Source organism: Bos grunniens, chromosome 10, assembly GCF_055505025.1.
Source record: "Bos grunniens cultivar Pamir isolate PY7600 chromosome 10, Bosgru_T2T1.0, whole genome shotgun sequence".
Lineage (NCBI taxonomy): Eukaryota > Metazoa > Chordata > Mammalia > Artiodactyla > Bovidae > Bos > Bos grunniens.
Genome location: NC_141174.1, coordinates 51,766,521 through 51,791,017, shown reverse-complemented (window position 1 = coordinate 51,791,017; position 24,497 = coordinate 51,766,521). Strand labels below are relative to the sequence as shown.

Below are 24,497 nucleotides of genomic sequence, written 5' to 3'. Positions count from 1 at the left end.
TCTGCTTTCTGCTGTTTGTGGAAGCGTTTTCCCTGCAAAAGTTGTCAAGATGCTTGAAGAAGTGGTAGTGGATTGGTGAGAGATCAGGTGAATATGGTGGATGAGGCAAAACTTTGTAGCCCAATTTGTTCAACTTTTGAGATGTTGGTTGTGTGACGTGTTGGTCGGGCATTGTGGAGAAGAATTGGGCCCTTTCTGCTGACCAGTGCCGGCTGCAGGTGTTGCAGTTTTTGGTGTATCTCATCGATTTGCTGAGCATATTTCTCAGATGTGATGGTTTCATCAGGATTCAGAAAGCTGTAGTGGATCAGACTGGCAGCAGACCACCAGAGACCATGACCTTTTTTTCGTGCAAGTTTAGCTTTTAGAAGTGCTTTGGAGCTTTTGCTTGGTCCAGCTACTGAGCTGGTCATCACTGGTTGTTGTAAACAGTCTACTTTTTGTTGCACATCACAGTCTAATCAAGAAATGGTTTGTCGTTATTGTGTAGAATAAAAAAAGACAACACTTCAAAACTTTTTTGAGTTGCAGTCAGCTCATGTTGGAGAAGGAAATTGCTACCCACTCCAATATTCTTGCCTGGAAAATCCCATGGACAGAGGAGCCTGGTAGGCTAGTGGGGTTGCAAAGAGTCGGACACGACTGAGCAACTTCACTTTACTCATGAGGCACCCAGTGACCTAGCCTTTTCACCTTTCCAATTTGCTTCAAATGCCAAATGACCATAGGATGGTTGATGTTGAGTTCTTCGGCAGTTTCTCATGTAGCTGTAAGAGGATCATCTTCAGTGATGGCTCTCAGTTGGTGCTTGTCAGTTTCTGATGGCTGGCCACTATGTGCTTCATATTTGAGGCTCTAGTCTTCTTTGCAAAACTTCTTGAATCATCACTGCACTGTACGTTCATTAGCAGTTCCTGGGCCAAACGCTTGCTGATATTGCGTGAGTTGTCTCTGCTGTTTTACGACCCATTTTGTACTGGATTTAAAAAATCGCTTGAATTTGCTTTTTGTCTAACATTTCTGTAATCTAAAATAAACATAAACAGCAAACAGTGAGTCATTAGCAGAAAAACATGAAGTGAGAAATGCCATTAAAATGATGTATAACATAACCACATTTATTTAAGAATGTATTCCAATATCAAACAGCAAAGTTTCACAGTAATGCAAAATCACAATTTTGCACCAGCCCTAATCCTATGACCAGTTCGAGGGATGCATCTTTAACTATTGCTGGTTTCTTCTGAGAGTCAGAGCCATATACTGTCTATAGCCTATAATCATGTGAGGGAAAAGACAACTTCTTTTTACTCTATAATCTTAACTGTTCTAATCTATAGAATGGTACCTCATTAGTATAGAAGGTATATGATCTAGAAACTAACAGAATCATACACTAACATAATTAATTTTGTTGTCCATACTGAAGGTGGTTCTCCTACTTCTAGTACTACTTAGATTCAGAGTGCTTTTTAAAGCCTCAGAGGGGAAAACCAGCTTTTATTATCACATGGTACAACTGCATTTTCAAAGCATGAAATTTTCAAAGCCAGAGATTTGGAAAATCCGTTTCATGTATTTTTTCAAATGACTGTCATTTGTTAGCTGATTTTGCCTGCCTATAATTTCACTCCATTCTTTATAACTTTACTATATGGCACTGTAGAAAGAATGATAATAGAACTACTGTAATCAGGATGAGATACAAAATACTATTGATCCATACAGTGAACACAGTGGTTAAATCTAAGAGTAGGAAAACATCCCCAGTGCAAATAGTGTTCCTTACACAGAGCATCTTCCACCTCAAAGGAAATCTAAAATTTATCTTTGGTGGCAGTGCAGTATATTATAATAACAAAAAAAGAACTAAACTTACTGAAAGAAGCATAGTAAAAGGGGACAGAGTTTAGCCTTGGTCTTAAGAGTGTCTCAGGCATTAATAATCAAAGGGTACTTTGTATGGTGGTGTACAGTAAAATTTTCAGTAAAATTCAGATAAGGTTATATCTTACTTGGATTTGTTCAGATTTTAAAAGGTAACTTGTTGGTGAAGATTTCTAATATCACATACATTAAGACCACTACAGCACTCAGCAAATATTAACTTGACTGCTTCTATCACATACTTGAGAGGCATTTGTGATACGGTCAAAAGGAAGATGCAGCAACCAAATACTAGACCTCTAGTCCTAATTCTAGTCTTGTGACCTGAGTCTCATAAAAACATTCATCATGCTTCCCTTGCAAGGTTACTGTGAGGATGAGGTGCAGTAATATGTGTGAAAGTGCTCTGAAACTACTTTATTTTTGTTGTTTAATCACGAAGTTGTGTCTTATTCTTTGTGACCCCATGGACTGTAGCCTGCCAAACTCTTCTGTCCATGGGATTTTCCAAGGCATGAATACTTGAGTGGGTTGCCATTTCTTTGTCCAGGGAATTTTCCAAACCCAGGAATCGAACCCATGTCTTCTGCATTGACAGTTGGATTCTTTACCATTGAGCCACCAAGGAAACCCTGAAACCTACATCAATTTGAGAACAATGTTATAATCTCATCATTATCACAATACTGCTATCTCAACCAGTAGTATCTCAACCAATATTCCAGGGGCTTTTACTACTGGGATGGGTATCTTTGCCCACACAATTTTATTTTATCCCTTAGTTTTTGGGAATACATGATTTTTGAAATTTTATTTTATGTTGGCAAAATAACATGTAACTTAAACGATTTTAACCATTTTTAATGGTTACAATTCAGTGGCGTTAGGTACATTCAAAGTGTTGTCAAACTATCACTGCTGTTCATTTCCAGAGCTTTTTGATTATACCAAACAGAAACTGTGTACCCATTAAACAATAGCTCTGTATTCTGACCTACCAGCCCTTGGTAACCTCTGTTCTACTTTCTGTCCCTAGGAAGTTGCCTATTCTACGTACCTCATAACTGGGGTCATATGATACATGACCTTCTGCATCTGGCTCATTTCACCTAGCATAGTGTTTCCAAGGTTCATCCGTGTTGTATCATGTATCAGAATTCCATTCCTTTTTAAAGCTAAATAATCCACTATATGTTTATTCTACTCATACATACATCTTGAAATCCATATGTTGGTGGACATTAGGGTTGTTTCCATCTTTTGGCTATTACGAATAATGCCATAAACATTGGTGTACATGAGTCCCTGATTTCCGGTCCTTAGGGTGTATACCTAGAAGTAGAATTTCTGGATAATACAGTAGTTCTCTGTTTAACTTTTTGAGGAACCACCAAACTGTTTTCCCAAAATGCAGTGAATTTTTTTTTTAAGGCAGTGTTCACTGTAATTTTTCTTACCCTTGAGTCAAAAGTTTAAGCTCCTGCTTATAATGGTTTTAAGGTATAACAGTTTTGCTAAATAATAAACAAATCCTGAATGACAAACAGATTAAGCTCATGGACTTTTACTGTTTAGTCTGTTTAACGAAGATGCTCTTTTAGAAGTGCTATTTATATAGTAAATTAAAAGTACATAAATGAATATAAATGAATGATTTTCAAATCATTATGATCCTTTAAAAAACAGTGTGTATATTTATACTTGTATATATGATCAAGGATTTCCTGTCTGTTAGTTGATGAAAGCAACTTTATGAAAAGGATGTGGAATAAGAATTCAGGCAGGATTCCTATTTGTTTAGGATTGTTTTTTTAACTGTGGAATTCCCATTTAGAAGATCTTTGGCTTTGTTGATTGCTTGCTACAATGGATTAGAACCTTAAGGTTCTAAGGATATCTTTCCTAGCCTACAGTCATTGTCACAGTACTTGGGAAGCCCTAGGAGATATTTTGTGAGAGTTTTAGGCAAATAGAAGTGAGTGCAGCCACAAAATAAAAGATTGCCAATATTGACGGGAAATTAAGGAAAAAGGATTATAGTGTTCAAAAACGGTGACATTATTATGAAGCTAATGGATAAAACCCAACTGTTGACCCCTATTCACTTGAAAAATGATTTGATTTTTTTCTTTAAAATCGTCTTTATTGAAGTATAATTTATATTATGTTCATTTCAAGTGTATAGTTTCAGTTCAGTTCAGTCGATCAGTTGTGTGTGACTCTTTGCGACCACATGGACTGCAGCACACTAGGTTCCCTGTCCAGCACCAACTCCCGTAGCTTGCTCAGACTCATGTCCATGGAGTTGGTGATGCCATCCAACCATCTCATCCTGTGTCTTCCCCTTCTCCTCCTGCTTGCAGTCTTTCCCAGCATCAGGGCCTTTTCCAGTGAGTCAGTTCTTCCCATCAGGTGGCCAAAGTATTGGAGTTTCAGCTTCAGCATCAGTCCTTCCAGTGAATATTCAGGACTGATCTCCTTTAGGATGGACTGGTTGGATATCCTTGCAGTCCAAGGGGTCTCAAGAGTCTTCTCCAAAAACCACAACTCAAAAGCATCAATTCTTCGGCGCTCAGCTTTCTTTATCGTTCAGTTCTCGCATCCATACATGACTAGACTGACCTTTGTCGGCAAAGTAATGTCACTGTTTTTCAATATGCTGTCTAGGTTGGTCATAGCTTTTTTGCCAAGGAGAAAGTGTCTTTTAATTTCACGACGGCAGTCACCATGGCTGCAGTGATTTTGGAGCCCCCGCCAAAAGAAGTCTCTCACTATTTTCACCGTTTCCCCATCTGTTTGCCATGAGTGATGTGACCGGATGCCATAATCTTTGTTTTTTGAATGTTGAGTTTTATGCCAGCTTTTTCACTCTCCTCATTCACTTTCATCAAGAGGCTCTTTAGTTCCTCTTTGCTTTCTGCCATTAGGGTTGTGTCATCTGCATATCTGAGGTATTGATATTTCTCCTGGCAATCTTGATTCCAGCTTGTGCTTCATCCAGCCCAGCGTTTCACATGATGTACTCTGCATATAAGTTAAATAAGCAGGGTGAAAATATACAGCCTTGACATACTCCTTTCCCAATTTTGAACCAGTCCGATGTTCCATGTCTGGTTCTATTGTTGCTTCTTGACCTGCATACAGAATTCTCAGGAGGCAGGTAAGATGGTCTGGTATTCCCATTTCTTTAAGAATTTTCCACAGTTTGTTGTGATCTACACAGTCAAAAGCTTTAGCGTAGTCTGTGAAGCAGATGTTTTTCTGAAATTCTCTTGCTTTTTCTGTGATCCAGTGGATATTGGCAATTTGATCTTGGGTTCCCCTGCCTTTTCTGAATCCAGCTTGAACATTTGGAAGTTTTCGGTTCACATACTGTTGAAGCCTAGCTTGGAGAATTTTGAGCATTACTTTGCTAGAGTGTGAGATGAGTGTAATTGTGCGGTAGTTTGAGCATTCTTTGGCATTGCCTTTCTTTGGGATTGGAATGAAAACTGACCTTTTCCAGTCCTGTGGCCACTGCTGAGTTTTCCAAATAGGCTGGCATATTGAGTGCAGCACTTTCACAGCATCATCTTTTAGGATTTGAAATAGCTCAACTGGAATTCCATCACCTCCACTAGCTTTGTTTGTAGTGATGCTTCCTAAGGCCCACTTGACTTAGCATTCCAGGATGTCTGGCCTTAGGTGAATGATCACACCATTGTGATTATCTGGGTCATTAAGATCGTTTTTGTATAGTTGCTCTGTGTATTCTTGCCACCTCTTAATATCTTCTGCTTCTGTTAGGCCCATGCTGTCTCTGTCCTTTATTGTATAGTTTTATCATTTCAAGTATATAGTTTAAGTTTTGATTAATGTATGTACTTGTGAACCACCATTCAAACCAAGGTGTAGAACATTTCCATCAGAGCAAAAAAGTTCCTTCATTCCCATTTGCTCTTAGTCTCTCTCCATCCCAGGTAATCACTGATCTGCTTTCTGACACTATAGATTTTCCCTGTTAAATTACATGTATATGGAATTATACTATGTGCAGTCTTTTGTGTTATAAAAGTACCTATTTTTAGGAATTTAATCATTTTATTAAATATATAATGTTGATATGCAGGTGACACAACCTTGTATATCTCAGATATGCAGATGACACCAGCCTTATGGCAGAAAGTAAATAAGAATTAAAGAACCTGTTGATGAAAGTGAAAGATGAGAGTGAAAAAGTTGGCTTAAAGCTCAACATTCAAGAAATGAAGATCATGGCATCCAGTCCCGTCACTTCATGGCAAATAGATGGGGACACAATGGAAACAGTGACAGACTTTATTTTTGGGGGCTCCAAAATGACTGCAGATGGTGACTGCAGCCATGAAATTAAAAGACGCTTCCTCCTTGGAAGCAAATCTATCACCAACCTAGACAGCATATTAAAAAGCAGAGACATTGCTGACAAAGGTCTGTGTAGTTCAAAGCTATGGTTTTTCCAGCAGTCGTGTTTGGATGTGAGAGTTTGGACCATAAAGAAAGCTGAGTGCTGAAGAATTGATGCTTTTGAAATGTGTTGTTGGAGAAGACTCTTGAGAGTCCCTTGGACCGCAAGGAGATCCAACCAGTTTCTTCGTAAAGGGAATCAGTCTTGAATATTCATTGGAAGGACTGATGCTGAAGCTGAAACTCCAATATTTTGGCCACCTGATGGGAAGAACTGACTCACTGGAAAAAGACCTGATGCTAGGAAAGATTGAAGGCAGGAGAAGGGAATGACAGAGGATGAGATGGTTGGATGGCATCACCAACTCGATGGACATGGGTCTGAGGAAGCTCCAGGAGTTGATGATGGACAGGGAAGCCTGGTGTGCTGCAGTCCATGGGGTTGCAGAGAGTCAGACATGACTAAACAACTGAACTGAACTGACTCATTTTATTGTTGAATAGTTTGCTACTATATGAATAAGCCACAACCTTTTCTCTCTCTACTTGCTGATTGACATTAAGGTTATTTCCAGGTTTTGGCTATTTTGAATAAAACTGCTTTGGACATTTGTGTCCAGTTGTTTGTGTGGACATATATTTTATATTTTCATTTCTCTTGGTGTAGAATTCTGGGTCATAGGGTTTTTGCATGTTTAACTTTATAAATAACAGCCAATTTTCCAAATTGTTCCATTTTTTACCTTCAGCAGCAGTGTGTCACAGTTCAAATTATTTCTTGTCCTATAACATTTGAAGGTTGGCTAATTAAAAACTTTGGTTCATATTCATTAAGTAGAAATTATGTTATATGCACACTTTTATGGCAGTTGTGAAAATTGATTAGTTAGTTGATTATGAAAGTTATGGCAGTTGATTTAGTTCTAAGAGTTTACTAGTGATAGCTAATATGTTATCCTTTACATCTCCTTTGTGCCAAGTACCGTGTTAATGAGTTTATTTTTTCATAGATTATAATCCCTAGTCCTTAAAATGGTTCCAGAGAACAGAATGTGTTATCTTTATTTAGTGGATAGAAATACTGGACTAGTAAATTTAGGCTTAAGATTTTGATTCTGAATTTGATTCTAAAACCTGAGATTTCTTTACTTAATTTTATTTTAGTATTTTGGTCTTTTCTTTTATAGAGGACAGTTAGAATGAGTATGATTTCAGCTATCATGGTTCTTTGTGTTGGAGTCTCCAAACTGAACTGAGAAACGTCTAAAAAGAACTAAAAGAAGTTGCCCCAGGGAAAAATAAAGGATTTGAAACGTTTTCTGTGTGTGTGTGTATGTATGTGTGTGTGTCTCTTTCTGTATGTGTCTGTAGGAAAGAGCATGCATACTTAACTTTTCTGAGAGGAGATGTTAAATATCTAATTAGATGACACTTTCGTATGTATTATCTGAATTGTGGATAAGAGGAGAAAATGGCAAAGCTGTGGAATTACTAGAGAGGAAAGACAGGTAGTGGTGAATAACAGTAATTGAGTCAAGAAGCTTCTTTTTATCTTCAATCATCTTAGCTGCCCTCAGAATGATCTTGTTTCACTATGTAGGAATCAGCCTATAGGCATTTATTTTTTAATATATTCCTAGATGATTACAGATTATTTATTTGTATGTGAGTTTTATCAGTGTTAGGTTAATTTTAGATCAGAATTTTAATAAGAAAATTGGTCAGTTATTTCCCAAATAGACAAGTTTTGTGGAACAGTCCATTTTGCAGATTTTCTTTATTTAAAAAAATAATTGTTTAAATTTGGATCCTTTTAATTTCATTTTTTTCCTTTTCCACCCTCTCTGCAGACATTTCAACCTTCGAATGAAGAGGGATACTTCCCTTTTCAGTGAGGAGTTTAGGGTGGAAACATCAAATGCAGTACTGGATTATGATACTTCTCATATTTACACTGGACATATTTATGGTAAGTTGAACCTTAAAAGAACTCTGATTTTTTTCTACACAAGGAAATTCATGTTGTTTGAAGTGTAGGCAAATATTTCAGAAAGATGGTATAAATCCTGGGCAGATTTGACTGTATCATGAAGAACAGTGGTCTTTGAAGGATGAAGTAATTCTTGGATCAATTTTTACATATGTTTAGTATCGAATTATGTAGTATCTGGCTTTTATTTTATTTTTATTGACAGCAGACATAGTGTATTTATTTTTTTATTTTTATTTTGGTTTTTTTTTTGTAATAAATTTTATTTTTTTTTAATTTTATTTTTTTTTTAACTTTACAATATTGTATTAGTTTTGCCAAATATCGAAATGAATCTGCCACAGGTATACCTGTATTCCCCATCCTGAACCCTCCTCCCTCCTCCCTCCCCATACCCTCCCTCTGGGTTGTCCCAGTGCACCAGCCCCAAGCATCCAGTATCGTGAACCTGGACGTGTCTGGCTTTTAAAAGGTATGAAGTTTTGATTCTCTCATTACTTCCAAACTGCTACATATTTTTAAAAATTTTAATGATTTATATAATTTTTCTGATTTTCCAAGAAAGAAATTAACAATAACTTAACTGTGTTTTATAAGAGAAGAAGTCTACAATGAAACTGTAAAATGATCTTAGCAGCCAAAAATAATGTGCAAAGTCTTTCATAGGAAAGTCCTCTGAAGGCCTTCTGTCCTCAGAATCTATTTGCTTTTTGTTCACAATTCTAACAACTTTCTCTTACTACACCAGATTTAAAAAGATATTAGGGAGATGAGGGCACAGTTACTAGTTCAATGGAAAACTACATTTATCAGCTTAGTAATGAAGGAAGAACAGAACAATTTATGGAAGTTGTAAAAAAGCTAAAAAATCAATGTCTTCTGGGGGAATTATGGACAAAATATCATGGAATTATAACTCTGTACGTTAGTAAATACTCAAGATGATCCTCATTATTAAGAATTATTAAAGTTAACTGAAAGTTAAATTTCATTTCTACACAGTAGAGAGATTTTCCCTCAAATCTTAACTTGAAAAATTAAACACTTTGAGAAAGGTTTCTTTCTTTTTTTTTTTATAAGGGTAAATGAGGTTTTTTTGTACTTAAAATTTCTCATTTGGAGATTGGGCACAGTTAATAACTTTAAAGGTTTTTTTACTGTTATAATTGTGTAATAGAAAAGTAAAGTGTTTTTCCATTGATCAAGATTTCTAATGTTACAGTTTTTTAAATTATTTTCTTGATAGTTTATCTTGCTGGATAAGTAACTTAGTAGTCCCCCCCCCTCCGCCCACCACCTTTATTTTGCTAGGTGATAGTTGAGAAGCGTATGACAAAATGAGTTTATAGATAAACATCGTATCATTTCAAATGCAAATGTCTTGGACTCAGCTTCAGTCTATGATTAAAGTCAACTAATTAGTGCTAATCTACAGCTTAGAAATTGGGGGAAAAAAAAAACCCTGATGTTGAGAATTTTTTTTTTTTTAGTTGTGTTTGTGTATATTCATAATAACTTTTAATTGTTAGTATCTGAGAAAGTTATAATACATTATGGTGAATAAAAGAGAAAGTCATACAAAGTCAGAAAATAAAAGCTAGACCTCAGCTTTTAGTAAGAAAATTTTAAATGGTAAATTAAACTTTATAGATCCCTCCTACTTCCCACCTCTTATCATTTGATGTTTTGTGACTGTATTAAAAACCAAAACTACTTTTTTTTATTATTTTCTTTCCCTAAAGAAGTATCATTGATGAGACACTCACAAACTTCCAGTATCTTAAAAAGAATTAGTGGTATACTTCTAAAATATTTAACACTCTTCTATTTTGAAAATGTATTTCTAAAACCCAGTTATGCTAAGGAAGCCAAGACGCATTCAGAATACATTAAGTGGGAAAGGACTTTTTTTTTAATGACAATTAGAGCAGAAATTCAAAATATACTTTAATGTCTTTATTTTGAAAGTATGTATTTTATACTTGTAGTTTAAACAAAGAGCTGTTAAATGTATGAATTTTAACAAAGAGCTGCTTGTCTCTTTCAGAGTTTATTTAGCAGCCATTTATTCGATGACTATTGCATACATGCCAGGCTCTGAGCTAGGTGCTGGGAATTTGATTGTAGGCAAGACAGATGTTCCATATTTCATTGTTTATATATATGTATAAAATATATATTTACTAAGTTCTAGTTGTTCACATTTAGGTTGATATATTTCATGTGAAAATTAATTTCTCTGGTAAATTTGTATTTAGGTTTTTTTCAATACATAAGAATGGCTTTTTAAAGGAGAATAAACTTAACATTCATGTGCAATTTGAGTTTGTTAAGAGTTTGTTGCTTTCATTAATAGGTGAAGAAGGAAGTTTTAGCCATGGGTCTGTTATTGATGGAAGATTTGAAGGATTCATTCAGACTCATGGTGGCACATTTTATGTTGAACCAGCAGAGAGATATATTAAAGACCGAACTCTGCCATTTCACTCTGTCATTTATCATGAAGATGATATTAGTAAGTACTTAATTTTGCAAAAGCATATAAATAGTTGAAACTATGTGGAGACAAATGAAATCTGAGCTGTTTTCTTTCCTAAGCTATTAATCAGGATAGAAAATAGGTTCACAACCAAAATCTCAATTAAATGATAGATTTATATAGTGAGACAATATCATTGTCAGTCTGTGCCTCTACTTTGTTGACATGATACAACCAATTGTATTTGAACTATGAGTCAACCAACTCTGATTGAACTGGAAATTCTATATTCTGATGTTATCTAGTCATTTAATGCTGTAACACCTGTATGCGTGTGCGTGTGTATGGCCTACCGAAGCACCATCTTCTTATGTAAATTTCAGTGTGGATATTTGCATAACATTTAAAGAATTAGATGTTTTTGTAATTTCTAAGCCTTTTGAATATTTTTGAGATCTTGAAATGATAACTTGACTTCCACTGGGTAAGACTTCAGATTTATTGTTACAGATTTTATTCTTGACCATAGTCTTTATATGATAGTAATTTGTTGGTAGAGTTCTTTTTCTGTGTTTTAAGAGAGTAGAAAATGTATTTAGACTTGACTTTTTCATTCTAATATTGTCTGTATATCCATAATCATTAAATCATAAGAATGCTGAAATGAAATGACCCAGAAATACATTCCTCTAATTCACATGCCTCTGGAATACTCATATTTTATTTTTGACTGTAATAAGACTAGTATCTCAGTTTTTGCCTATTTCCCTTATTTGTCAGATTCCAAGCTTCATTTTCCTTTATGCATATAGAAATTTGTTGTCAGTAATTTTGTTCTCACCCCTGGTAATGTACGGGAAAGTCTTAATCATGTTGACTTTTTGCTCTATCAGCTTTGACAGTTTCTATACTGAAGTCTGTCATCTCTAATGCTCGATTACTATAGAAATTAAGCACAGTTGCTCTAGATGGAACATATTCATGGTTTTACTACTACCTGATAAATCATAAATTTGTTGTTAATGCTGCTTATCCACTTTTTTGCTCATCCCTATTTGATTTCTGTTCCAATTTCCCTTCTTGATATTTCAGATTCTCCTTAAACTCCAGTCTACAGTCTTCCTTCACAAGCTGGAGTATGGATTCCTTTACCTTCCTTTCTTTTTGCCAAAAGGATCATCATCTACGTGATTTATATGATACTTTGTAATTCCTTAGTAATTTAATTGTTTTGCAGGTTTACTTCCCCTGTCAGGGTATGTAAGTTCTTCAGCTATACTTTCTGTTTTTTTTTTTCCTCCTTTAACATTTCACATGTCGTTTATATCTGGAGCACTTTTCTTCACTGATACTTAATAAAGTCCTGCAACATTTTCCCTAGAAAGTTTTCTCAAAATCAAACAAGACCTTTGGGGAAATAAAAGGAGAGGGAGAGAGTGATTGACACATTTTGAATTCATGGTTTCCTTCTTATCATATTGTAATCAAGCAGTTCTTTGCCTTCTGTTTCCTGTAAGTATCCTCTACCGTGTTTGTTTTGCCTTTTATGTGTGTACTGCTTGTATGTAGCTTAAGCATGTCCTGCTCTTTTTTCAGAATTCTGTTTCTTCTTTATCATATAATTGCATTTTTTCCACTTTGCATCTTTTAGTAATTTTCAGATATCTCCCTTTATTTCAACCTTTCTTTTTCCCCAAAGGTTATGAGTCAGCTTGGAGAATTGGTGGCAGTGGATGCAACTTAGTGTTCAGTTCCTTTTGGCATTTAACTTTACCATTGATTTCAGTGCTTAATTCTCAATTGTCTTAGTAAATATATATCATGGTAAGGCGATCTTTTCACATTCTGGTTATTATTATATACCAGTAGTGGTATTAGAGCTTAAAAATAGTAATATTTAGAGTGATTTTGTTTGTAACTTTCTCTGGTAAATAGAAATGTTGTGATGTGAAGATGACAATATGGGAAGCATTGCCTTAAACAGAATTTTTAATGCTTGCAGATTTAAACTGTTACTTTCAAAAAACTACTTGAAAATCTGTCAAGTTAGCTATGAAAGGAAAGCATACACTTGTTAACTTTTTAGTTAAATAGTTGCTCTAAGTCTAGATTCTAGACCAAGGTCGATAGACTGTAAAAGGTTCAGATATTAAATATTTTGTCTTTATTGGCCATGTTAGTTCTATTCCAATGAATTCTGCCATTGTAGTATGAAAGCAGAGTAGAAAATATGTGAATGAATGAGAATGACTGTGTTCCAATAAAACTTTAGTTATTGACACTTAAATTTGAATTTCATGAAATTTTACATGACACAAAATATTATTCTTTTAATTTTTCCCCATCGTTTGGAAATGTAAACTCCATCTTTAGCTTTCATGCCAAACAAAAGAGCTCATTTATCTAGTAGGCTTTTGTTTGCCTACCCCTGTTCTAGAGGATGGCTAGATAAATTTACTTTTTCTTTAAGTTAAAATATAGTTGACATACAGCATTATATTAGCTTTAGGTATACAACATAATGATTTGATATTTAAATATATTATGAAATGATCACCATGATAAGCTAGTAACATCGGTCACTATACACAATTATTACAGTATTATTGACTATATTCTCTATGCTATGTATTACTTCCTTATGACTTCCTTATTTTATGACTGGACGTTTGAGCCTCTTAATCTCCTTGATCTATTCACCCAATCTCCTACTCCTCTTCCCTCTGACAACCACTAGCTTGTTCTCTGTGTCTATGAGTCTGTTTTTGTTTTGTTTTTTTTCATTCGTTTGTTTTGGTTTTTTTTTAGTTTCCATGTGTAAGTGAAATCACATGATATTTGTCTAGATTAAATTTACTTTTACTTGGCCCTTTAACCTCTCAGTGTAGAATACCTAAGGTTCTAATAGTAGTAGAAGTACAAGTAGTTACTGTTCTTTAATGTATACCCAGCACCATATGAAGTTCTTTGCCTGCTTTATTTTAAATCTTCACAATAACCTGATGAGGTATATAGGCACACATGTTATCTCTACTTTACAGATGAGGAAACCGAGCATAGAAAATTTTATGTTGCTTGATTGTGGATGTTGTGTTCTTATCCCTGTGTCTTCTGCTTCATTCTTGTAAATGAAGCTGTAAATTCTCACTGTCCTTATTCCAAGGATTTCTGGGTCTTTTCTGAAATCTGTAAGCCTCCTTGAAATCACATATTTGCATTTATTGCTGTTTAGAGCCAAATTCAGAGAAGGTGATGGCACCCTACTCCAGTACTCTTGCCTAGAAAATCCCATGGACAGAGGAGCCTGGTGGGCTGCAGTCCATGGGGTCGCTAAGAGTCGGACACGACTGAGCGACTTGACTTTCACTTTTCATTTTCATGCATTGGAGAAGGAAATGGCAACCCACTCCAGTGTTCTTGCCTGGAGAATCCCAGGGACGGGGGAGCCTGGTGGGCTGCCGTCTATGGGGTCATACAGAGTCGGACACGACTGAAGTGACTTAGCAGCAGCAGCAGCAGCAGAGCCAAATTCTTTCCTTATCATATTTAGCAGTGGATGTTTTATTTCACAACTAATTAAAAGGGAGACCATGTCCCTTTATTATTTAATAATAATGTTATTTTCATATAATTTACTTAAGAGCTAGTAGTTTATTTTTACGACTAAAGTACTATGTGATCGTATAGGTCATTGTCTATAGGCTTGAGTGAATTTGGTGTCCTTATATGTGTTACTTTCAGCAGAAGCAAATTACAGGGGAGGCATGCCAGCTTTGGATAGGAATCCTGACGAGAATTTGGCTACCTTCCTCTTAACACTGTTCTTGCAGCTCTAGGCCTGAATGTATGAAACTACCATGGAATATAATACTGCTGTTCTGGAGAACCTTAGGGAATGGCTTCTGAGGCCATTCCTGTATATAGGAACACTGAGCCAGTTTTCAGTGAAAGTACTTAATAACTTGTAGATGCTTTGATATAATTTACTTAAGTGCCAATAATTTGACATGAAGGTGATAACTACATATAGTTACCAGCTTAAAATTAGCACTTGTTCAATTCTGTGCTTAGGTGGTTAAAAAGCACTCTTCTAGGACATAGAAGTGTGAACAGTTATGACAGGGTAAGAATACAATTTAGTTCTCTACCTCTTGGACCAGTTTATTTCAAAGAAACTGGAAAAAACATTGTCCCATAAACTATACTATCAGATCAGATCAGATCAGTCGCTCAGTCGTGTCTGACTCATTGTGACCCCATGAATCGCAGCACGCCAGGCCTCCCTGTCCATCACCAACTCCCAGAGTTCACTCAGACTCACGTCCATTGAGTCAGTGATGCCATCCAGCCATCTCATCTTCTGTCGTCCCCTCTCCTCCCGCCCCCAATCCCTCCCAGCATCAGAGTCTTTTCCAATGAGTCAACTCTTCACATGAGGTGGCCAAAGTACTGGAGTTTCAGCTTTAGCATCAGTCCTTCCAAAGAACACCCAGGACTGATCTCCTTCAGAATGAACTGGTTGGATCTCCTTGCAGTCCAAGGGACTCTCAAGAGTCTTCTCCAACACCACAGTTCAAAAGCATCAATACTATACCATAAACTATACTGCTAATCTTAATATGAATACTTTTAGGAATGTCTGTATAATTGGTTGGAATTATTTTAAATAATGGTAAATAGTGGATCTTTGTACCCTTTCATGTACTACCTTTCTGGGAGGCAAAGGTCTAAGTAATTTTTCCATGCTGTACTTATAAAGAACTATTTTGCCTCTGAATTAAAGGTATTTTAAGTAAATATTTGACACTGCAGAGTAAGAGTCAAATTCTTTCACTTCAGATTATTGTCATTTGGGTGGAATAGAGAAGCCCAGAGAGCCTGCATTTGCTGTGCCTCATATAGAAGCAGGATGCTTTTACTCTCAGCCTGTGTGCTAGCTGGAACTGTACTAGTAGCTTCATTATCTTGGGTTTCAATGAGAAGACTCCTTATTTCGTGTTCTGAATAATTGAGACTGATAAATTTTACTTAGTCATTTCAAGATGAATGACTCCTTCATGTAGAAGTCTCTATTTGTGAAATGTAAGGATACTGGTTTTAATTAACCTTAAAAAAGCAATTTGTTCCATACTGTGCTTTGGAAGTTGCGGACATAAATGAGTTTTCTCGTAGGCATTAAGACTTTCAACTCTTTTTGTGTTACTGTTAGTGAGAAGAAGGGACAAGGACTAGAAGAAAAAGAGGGAAGGAAGAATTGAATTGGAAAGTATTGATAATGACTAGCGTTTTTCAAATCTGACATTATATATTGATTGATTGTGTTCATCTAGAGGTCACAGGAAATTCTGAGGATTTATCTTGAAATGTTTCTGTCTGTGCTTAAGGTCCAATCTGGAGCTTAGAAATATGCTTATGTGTATTGAAGTTGTGACAGACAGTGGTAGACACTTAGAAAGATTAAGGAATGAAGTGTTCTGATTGATAATTCAGTCGCAGAGTGGCTCAACTGTGATTGGAAGTGCCCATGACTTCAGAACTTCCATAGTCTATACAGGTTTATTGTCAGTCTGTAAACTTGTTTTACTTAGCATTGATCTTAAATATTTAGTTTTATTAAGCACAGTGATAATATTTGAAACAAATATAAAAACTTAGAGGCATTGTTGACTCTTTTTGTTTTTTTCCTGAGTTAATCTCTATGGAAATATAATTTCTTCAAAAAATCCACAGGCACAAATGAAGAAAAGTTGAGAAGGCTGTGAGAAATGATAGCTTTTTGAAAAATATTTAATTAGAAATGTGAGATATTTAATCAGGAACACATTTAAGGGGTTTGATTCTCTTTGCAGAATTTGGAGAAAATAAGCCCAGCACTTTCATATTATTCAATCAGTTTATTTTATGTATGTAAATAAGATTCAAGTTAAAGACATTTTAAATCAAGACATTTTATGATTGGTTAGCATGTATATTTGTATATATATTTATTTAAAAACATAAATAGAAAACATGTTAGCTGCATAATGATCATTTCAGAAACATGGATTATTTAAAAATAAAAAAGCTCTTATATTATAAAACAGCTTTAAAACTCACCTTAGAAAGTAAAATTATATTTGGAAATTTTGTTCTTTTTCTTCTGAGAAATATTACCTCATGATTTTGTTTTGCAGTGTTTTGTTATAGTTTTACAAAAAGATTGAATAAAAAATTTAATTCATTGTACACCTGAATATTACGTTAAGGATGCAGTTTGAATATGTTCTCACTATACTGTTAAGTTACAGCTTTTGAGAGTTTGGAAAAAGTTTGTAGATATTTGATAGTAAGAAGAATAAAAGTTTTAAATTAAGACTTCATAAGCATGTGTGTTTAAAAAATCAGGATTTTCTTTTGGGGGACATTGTTTCTTCTTCATACCTCAATCAGCAAGCTGTTCATGAAAAAGAGTTTTTTGGAATAGACTGGAAGATTGATGTATTGATAGTTCTGAATTTAATGGAATTCTGTAATTTTAGTACTGTTGGAAAAAGGCACGAGAATTACTTCTAAACTCTTTAAGTTTGAAGATGATGGAAACTGAAGTCTGTGTGCATGTAGGTGCATGCTCCGGAGAAGGCGATGGCACCCGACTCCAGTACTCTTGCCTGGAAAATCCCATGGACGGAGGAGCCTGGTAGGCTGCAGTCCATGGGGTTGCGAAGAGTCAGACACGACTGAGCGACTTGACTTTCACTTTTCATTTTCATGCATTGGAGAAGGAAATGGCAACCCACTCCAGTGTTCTTGCCTGGAGAATCCCAGGGACGGGGTAGCCTGGTGGGCTGCTGTCTATGGGGTCGCACAGAGTCGGACACGACTGAAGTGACTTAGCAGTAACGGCACTAGGTGCATGCTCAGGTGTGTTTAATCCTTTGTGACCCTGTGGACTGTAGCCCACCAGGCTCCTCTGTTCATGGAATTTTCCAGGCAAGAATATTGGAGTAGGTTGCCATTTCCTTCTCCAGGGGTTCTTCCCAACCCAGGGATCAAACCCACATCTCTTGCTTCTCCTGCATTGGCAGGTGGGTTCTTTACCACTGTGTCACCTTGGAAGCCCAAAACTGAAGCCTAAAGAGTCTTATTAAACAGCTTGGGCAAGATATTTTCATGGCAAGGATCCATGTATCCTGACTTCCTCCAGTACATTATTAGTTACATTGTAAGTTAGGAGAGACTTGTTTAAAGGGGCTAAAGTCAAAGGACTTCGACAGTAAAGACAATTATTGTGAGGATTAAAAAGATTTCAAAAGCAGAGACATTACTTTGCCAACAAAGGTCCATCTAGTCAAGGCTATGGTTTTTCCATTAGTCATGTATGGATGTGAGAGTTGGACTGTGAAGAAAACTGAATGCTGAAGAATTGATGCTTTTGAACTGTGGTGTTGGAGAAGACTCTTGAGAGTCTCTTGGACTGCAAGGAGATCCAACCAGTCCATTCTGAAGGAGATCAGCCCTGGGATTTCTTTGGAAGGAATGATGCTAAAGCTGAAACTCCAGTACTTTGGCCACCTCATGTGAAGAGTTGACTTATTGGAAAAGACTCTGATGCTGGGAGGGATTGAGGGCAGGAGGAGAAGGGGACAACAGAGAGTGAGATGGCTGGATGGCGTCACCAACTCGATGGACGTGAGTTTGAGTGAACTCCAGGAGTTGGTAATGGACAGGGAGGCCTGGTGTACTGCAGTTCATGGGGTCACAAAGAGTCGGACATGACTGAGTGACTGAACTGAACTGAAGGCTTTATTTTTGGTATCATTGATTTTGCAGAATTGTGGCTATGTTTGCTACTGGAAAATAGAGTAAATTTACATTTCAGGTTCAACTTTTATGAGTGATGATTTATAGAAAAACTAATTGAAGTATCATTAAAAGTGTGTATATGTTTATATTTCACATCTCTTCTAGCACAATTCACTGCTTGATGTTTATGTTTAGTGACCTTGTAAGTGTGTCTAAAGACATTGGTCTAAGACTTGGGCCCTGTAAAGAACTTCTTTACATTGTGATATCATATTCATTATAAAATGTAAAAATTCTGTTCATGGTTTAGAAATTTGGAGATTAGATATCTTGGTAAGCAATCTTGTATCTTATATTTATATTCAAATATTAGACTAGGAATTCATTAATGTGGATTTTACTGCTTTCAGCAACTGTAGAGTCTTGGATTTTGTTGGGGAAGAAAAAAATTTCCCTGTGCTCTGTTTATGTTCTTCTAGCTGATGTAAGAATTTTAAAAGAAGAAGAAGAATATCAAATTTAATTATGTACATACAAGGTCTTCATCAGGAAAATGAGACCCCAGAACAACTTAGGCAGTTGAGATTTATATGGCATTTCAGAGGTGAAGAGGCTAAGGGTTTGGTACTTAAAAGGGGAGCAAAAAAAATTACAGGAAGATGGGAGAGCAAATGTTAGGTAAACGGGTGTTTGCTGTGCCACGCAGGGACAGTGGGATCCAGAGAGGACTTTGATCTCTAGGCCCTGCTGAGTTCCTCATGCCATACCTACTCCATATATTCTGTAGATCTCTGTGTTGATAGTGCTCTTCCTAGACCAGGCCCTTTATCTAAATTCTTTCAGGCCATTAAAGGGGAGGTAAAAAGAAAGACTTCTTGAGTATTCCTCTTTCTTAAAAATAATTGGTCTAAAATAATCTGTATGCCAAAGAAAGACATTTTGTAGTATGTTGTAAAACAAATGAACAGGAAATTAACAAGTGATACAGTATTAATAACTAAGTACAGATTCTCTTCAAATTTCACAAAATTTTATGCCAGCGTCCATTATGTGTTTTCATACTTTCTTCAAGACTCTGCATGGTATTTAATTGCATTGATTGGCTTCAGCTGCATGCAACAGATTCTGGTAAATTCTCTTTTCGTTTTTATTCTATAAAAATGCCATACGAACCAGCAATCCCATTGCTGGGCATACACACTGAGGAAATCAGAATTGAAAGAGACATGTGTACCTCTGTTCATCGCAGCCCTGTTTATAATAGCCAGGACATGGAAGCAACCTAGATGTCCAGCAGCAGACGAATGGATAAGAAAGCTGTGGTACATATACACAATGGAGTATTACTCAGCCATTAAAAAGAATACATTTGAATCAGTTCTAATGAGGTGGATGAAACTGGAGCCTATTATACAGACTGAAGTAAGCCAGAAAGAAAAACACCACTACAGTATACTAATGCATATATGTGGAATTTAGAAAGATGGAATGATAACCCTTTATGGGAGACAACAAAAGAGACACAGATGTATGGAACAGTCTTTTGGACTCTATGGGAGAGGGAGAGGGTGGGATGATTTGGGAGAATGGCATTGAAACATGTATAATATCATATAAGAAACGAATCGCCAGTCCAGGTTCGATGAGGATACAGGATTCTTGGGGCTGGTGCATTGGGGTGACCCAGAGGGATGGTACGGGGAGGGAGGTGGGAGGGGGGGTTCAAGATGGGGAACACGTGTACTCCCGTGGCGGATTCATGTCAATGTATGGCAAAACCAATACAATATTGTAAGGTAATTAGCCTCCAATTAAAATGAATAAATTTATATTAGGATAAAAAAGACAAAAACAAGTATTTTCTAATTTTTCTTGTTATGGCTTCTTAAATACACCCATCATTTAATAGTAGAAATTTAATTTTCAAATACATGGGATTTTGTTTAAAGTATCTTGAATATTAATTTCTCATTTTGATAATAATTTCTCATTTAGATGCTTTCATCTCTGTAGTCACCCTCTGTGTTTTTTTCAGTCTAACTTTATTGAGGCTTTTGATGGCCAAGTTGAAGTGCTTTCTTCATAAATGTCACATGCACTTGAAAATATGTGGGTTATTTTCATATCTTTTGATACTGATTTATAACATAATTCCATAGTGATAAGAGAAAGACTGTGTATGATTTCAATACCTTTAGACCATGAAATTTTTGCACCTTGTTTTATGTCCCTCTGTATGTTCCAGTGTCTTCTAGTTTAAAATTAATGGGAACTTGAATATAATTTGTATCCTACTGTTGTGTGAAAATTGTATAAATCTTAATTACATTGAATCGGTTGACAGAGCTTTTCAGGTTTACTATATCCTTCTACTTCTCTATATTCATTCTTTTAATTTTTTAGAGTTTGGTATTGAAATTCCAAATGAAAATCTTAGTTTCTGCACTTAAAAAATAATTGTAATATATAGTGAAACTATATGTAACTTTGTTCTGTATTTTCCAAGTCTCCTATAAATATGTTATCATACTTTCATAACTTAAGCAAATAAAAATTAAAGCTAAAAAATACCAATGAAAGACATTTTTGGGTGTCAAATTTTGCTCCCTTACAGAATCATAGATTTAAAGATGACCTTGTAGATCAACAGTTACAATTGTTTTTGAGTTTAATTCATTTACTTTAAATCACAGAAGTTAGTGAGAGACGTGGGAGAAAGCACACAAGTCACTGCGTTAGAGCACCGAGGCATGGCGCGTGTGTGAGAAGGCAGTTTGAGGGGAAAGCAGGACGATGTTGTAGAATAGCTTTGTGACCTTAGGCAGGGAAGGAACCTTCTTTTCCTGGGTCTCATTTTCTTCATGTTATAAAATGAAGGTGTTACATTGTTAACATTCCTTATTTCTTCCAAAATTTGATAATTCCAAACTACTGTTTCTCCAAAGCTGGAAATATTCTTAGCTTTTCTTATTATGCTTCTGCTGCTGCTAAGTCACTTCAGTCATGTCCAACTCTGTGTGACCCCATAGACCGCAGCCCACCAGGCTCCCCCGTCCTGGGATTCTCCAGGCAAGAACACTGGAGTGGGTTGCCATTTCCTTCTCCGATGTATGAAAGTGAAAAGTGAAGGTGAAGTCTCTCAGTTGTGTCCGACTCTTAGTGACCCCATGGACTGCAGCCTGCAAGGCTCCTCTGCCTGTGGGATTCTCCAGGCGAGAGTACTGGAGTGGGTGCCATCGCCCTCTCTGTTCTGATTATGAAATGACTATATAAAATAGACATTTTTGCTTGTGAATTAATTAGAAGATGAAGTGTGTCAATCACCATTAGCATTTTAGTGAATAGCCTTAACCATTTAAAATTTCATTTATATATCTTATATTTGTTTCTATACCAGTAAATACAGCCCTATTTTTTTTGAAGGTGAGGGTAGCCCTACCTTTTTAATGCCTTAATGCCTGCGTAGTATTTAGTTGTTTCATTGATGAATATATTATTTATCAACTCATCAACTAAATGGACAACTAGATTGTTTACTCTTTTTTTATTATTGCAGTGCACATTTTTGTGCATAATTTTTGCCCTCAGCATATTGTATATTGCCAGATGACTTTCTAAGAAAGTTGTACAGATTTATACTTTTCTACCTAGAAACTTAACATTGATGTAATAATGTGCTAATATAGTCTGTAGGCCTATTTCTCTAATTGCTCCACAAAAGTGACATTAAAAAAAACATATATATAGGATGCAGTTGAAGCTTATACGTTGTCTTTGGTTGTCTCGTCTTTCTTTAAACAATTTTATTGAGGAAAAATTGACATAAAATAAACTGTTACTATGTAAAATATACAGTTTGGTAATTTTAAACATATGTATATATCTGTGAAACTGTCACCATAATCAAGAATAGTATACATATTCATTGCCCCCAGTTGCTTCCTTCTCCTCAGCGTAGTCCTTCTTTTCTTCCCATCTCTCTTTCCTCAGGCACCAATCTGTAGGTGAGTTTGCATTGTCTAGAATTTTATGTCGGAGAAGGCAATGGCGCCCCACTCCAGTACTCTTGCCTGGAAAATCCCATGGGCAGAGGAGCCTGGTGGGCTGCAGTCCATGGGGTCGCTAGGAGTCGGACATGACTGAGCGACTTCACTTTCACTTTTCACTTTGATGTATTGGAGAAGGAAATGGCAACCCACTCCAGTGTTCTTGCCTGGAGAATCCCAGGGATGGGGGAGCCTGGGGGGCTGCCGTCTATGGGGTCGCACAGTCGGATACGACTGAAGCGACTTAGCAGCAGCAGCAGCAGAATTTTATGCAATGCAATTATATGTTATATACTCCTTAAAACTGGCTTAACTTAACTCTAAAGAGGGGACATTTTGGAAATTTAAGACAAGCCTTATAGAAACAAAAGAGCAGAACAAATGCTTATGTTACTTATGTATAAATTCTCTCTTGGCCAAACCCACACTCATCCTTCAAAATATAATCCAAGTATAATGTCCTGGAAACCCTTTCTGGCCCCTTAATTCTGGGTATCCTCTCTTTACTTCAATGGATATATTGGTGAGTCCTCTGTATGTTTTGAATTCAGATCATTGGTCATATGATGACCTTTGAGAAGAGGCATGGAAGGAAAATTGCTGTTGGCTGGATGAGTAAATTAAATTCAACCATTATTTAATAAACTGTGGATGATTGCAGAGAGACTTAATGTTTAGCAAGCAGGTAATTAAATGGAATTCTTGTTTACATATCTGACACCCCAGCTAGACTATAAGCTCTTTGATGGTATATATTCTTGTGTCATTTATTCTTGTGTTGCTTATGTTTGATAATAATAATTTTTCCCTCCCATTATTAGTTTTGTAAATGAATTAATAAAATTAGGAATAACACTAACATTTAATTAGGAAATTTATGTGCATACAGGCCCTAATTTTGAATGTGCCCTATTTTATAGTCAATCTGTAAAGTAGTTAGAGATATAGAACATAATGATAGACAGTGCAGGTAGAATGAAGGTTAAAAGGATGTTGTTGGAGCCAACAATTTACGGATCTTTAGTTAATTGATGACCTTTGAAAAGAGGCATGAAAATCAACTGCTGACTGAAAAATTAAATTTAACAAGTGTTTATTGATTTGGGAATATACAGGAACGATTGAGACTTCTTTTTAAACCTTCAGGAATAGTCTCAGTTTATAATTGAGAGTCACAATGTGATAAATTTTGTATCAGAAATGTCCTCAAAGCACTGGTATGCACTGGGGGACCCATAGGAATATGTAGGAAGATTCCCAGTGGAGGTGGCATTTAACTTGAACCTTGAAGATAGGGGTAGACTTTTGACTGCTGGAGATAAGAATCTGTGATAATAGAAAGATAAATATTATTCTGGCTAGGACCATATTTATTTTTAGCTGCTGCAGCTCAGGAACTTCAGAAAAGAAACTAGCGTCTTTGGCCTGGAGTGACCTGTTTTCTGTGTGTAGGTTTATAGTGCCAAATCAAATAAATCGAGTTAATGGTCACTTTAAATCAGTATGATACAAGTTTTCATTCCATTTCAGTTTTAAGATTTATAGGTTTAATGATAGATTAGTTTAATAGTTAATATTGTTTGAGTGTCTAATCTGTACAAGACACTTCTAGATATGTTGGATACAGTGATGAACAAGGCAGAGTTTTTGTCCTAATGCCCTCTAGAGTCTGCTGATCAGAATAGTAGAGCAGCACATTTCCTCTTGACCTGATTCCCATGACTCCCTTGGCCCCCAGCACCAGCCCATCTTAAAAACTATAGGTGGGAAGGGACATGCCTGGACCAGCTCCAAGTTTCTATTTCCTTGGAGATCAGTGTTGTGAGAGCATGTGGAAAAGGGGACTTTAGCTTACTCTCCTTCCCAGGGACATTCATACTATACCTTT

At 36.1% G+C, this 24,497-nt stretch overlaps 1 protein-coding gene across 5 annotated transcripts in view; it reads left to right on the top strand.

Moving 5' to 3' along the window:
- Positions 1 to 24,497, top strand: part of ADAM10 (ADAM metallopeptidase domain 10) — a 143,612-nt gene that overhangs the window by 55,684 nt on the left and 63,431 nt on the right. For all 5 annotated transcript variants that reach the window (XM_086321199.1, XM_086321202.1, XM_086321198.1 and 2 more), the window contains 2 exons: positions 8,163 to 8,281; positions 10,659 to 10,817. In XM_086321199.1, coding sequence (XP_086177325.1) covers positions 8,179 to 8,281; positions 10,659 to 10,817 — 262 coding nt within the window. In that variant the 5' untranslated portion in view covers positions 8,163 to 8,178. The remainder of the gene's footprint in view (positions 1 to 8,162; positions 8,282 to 10,658; positions 10,818 to 24,497) is intronic.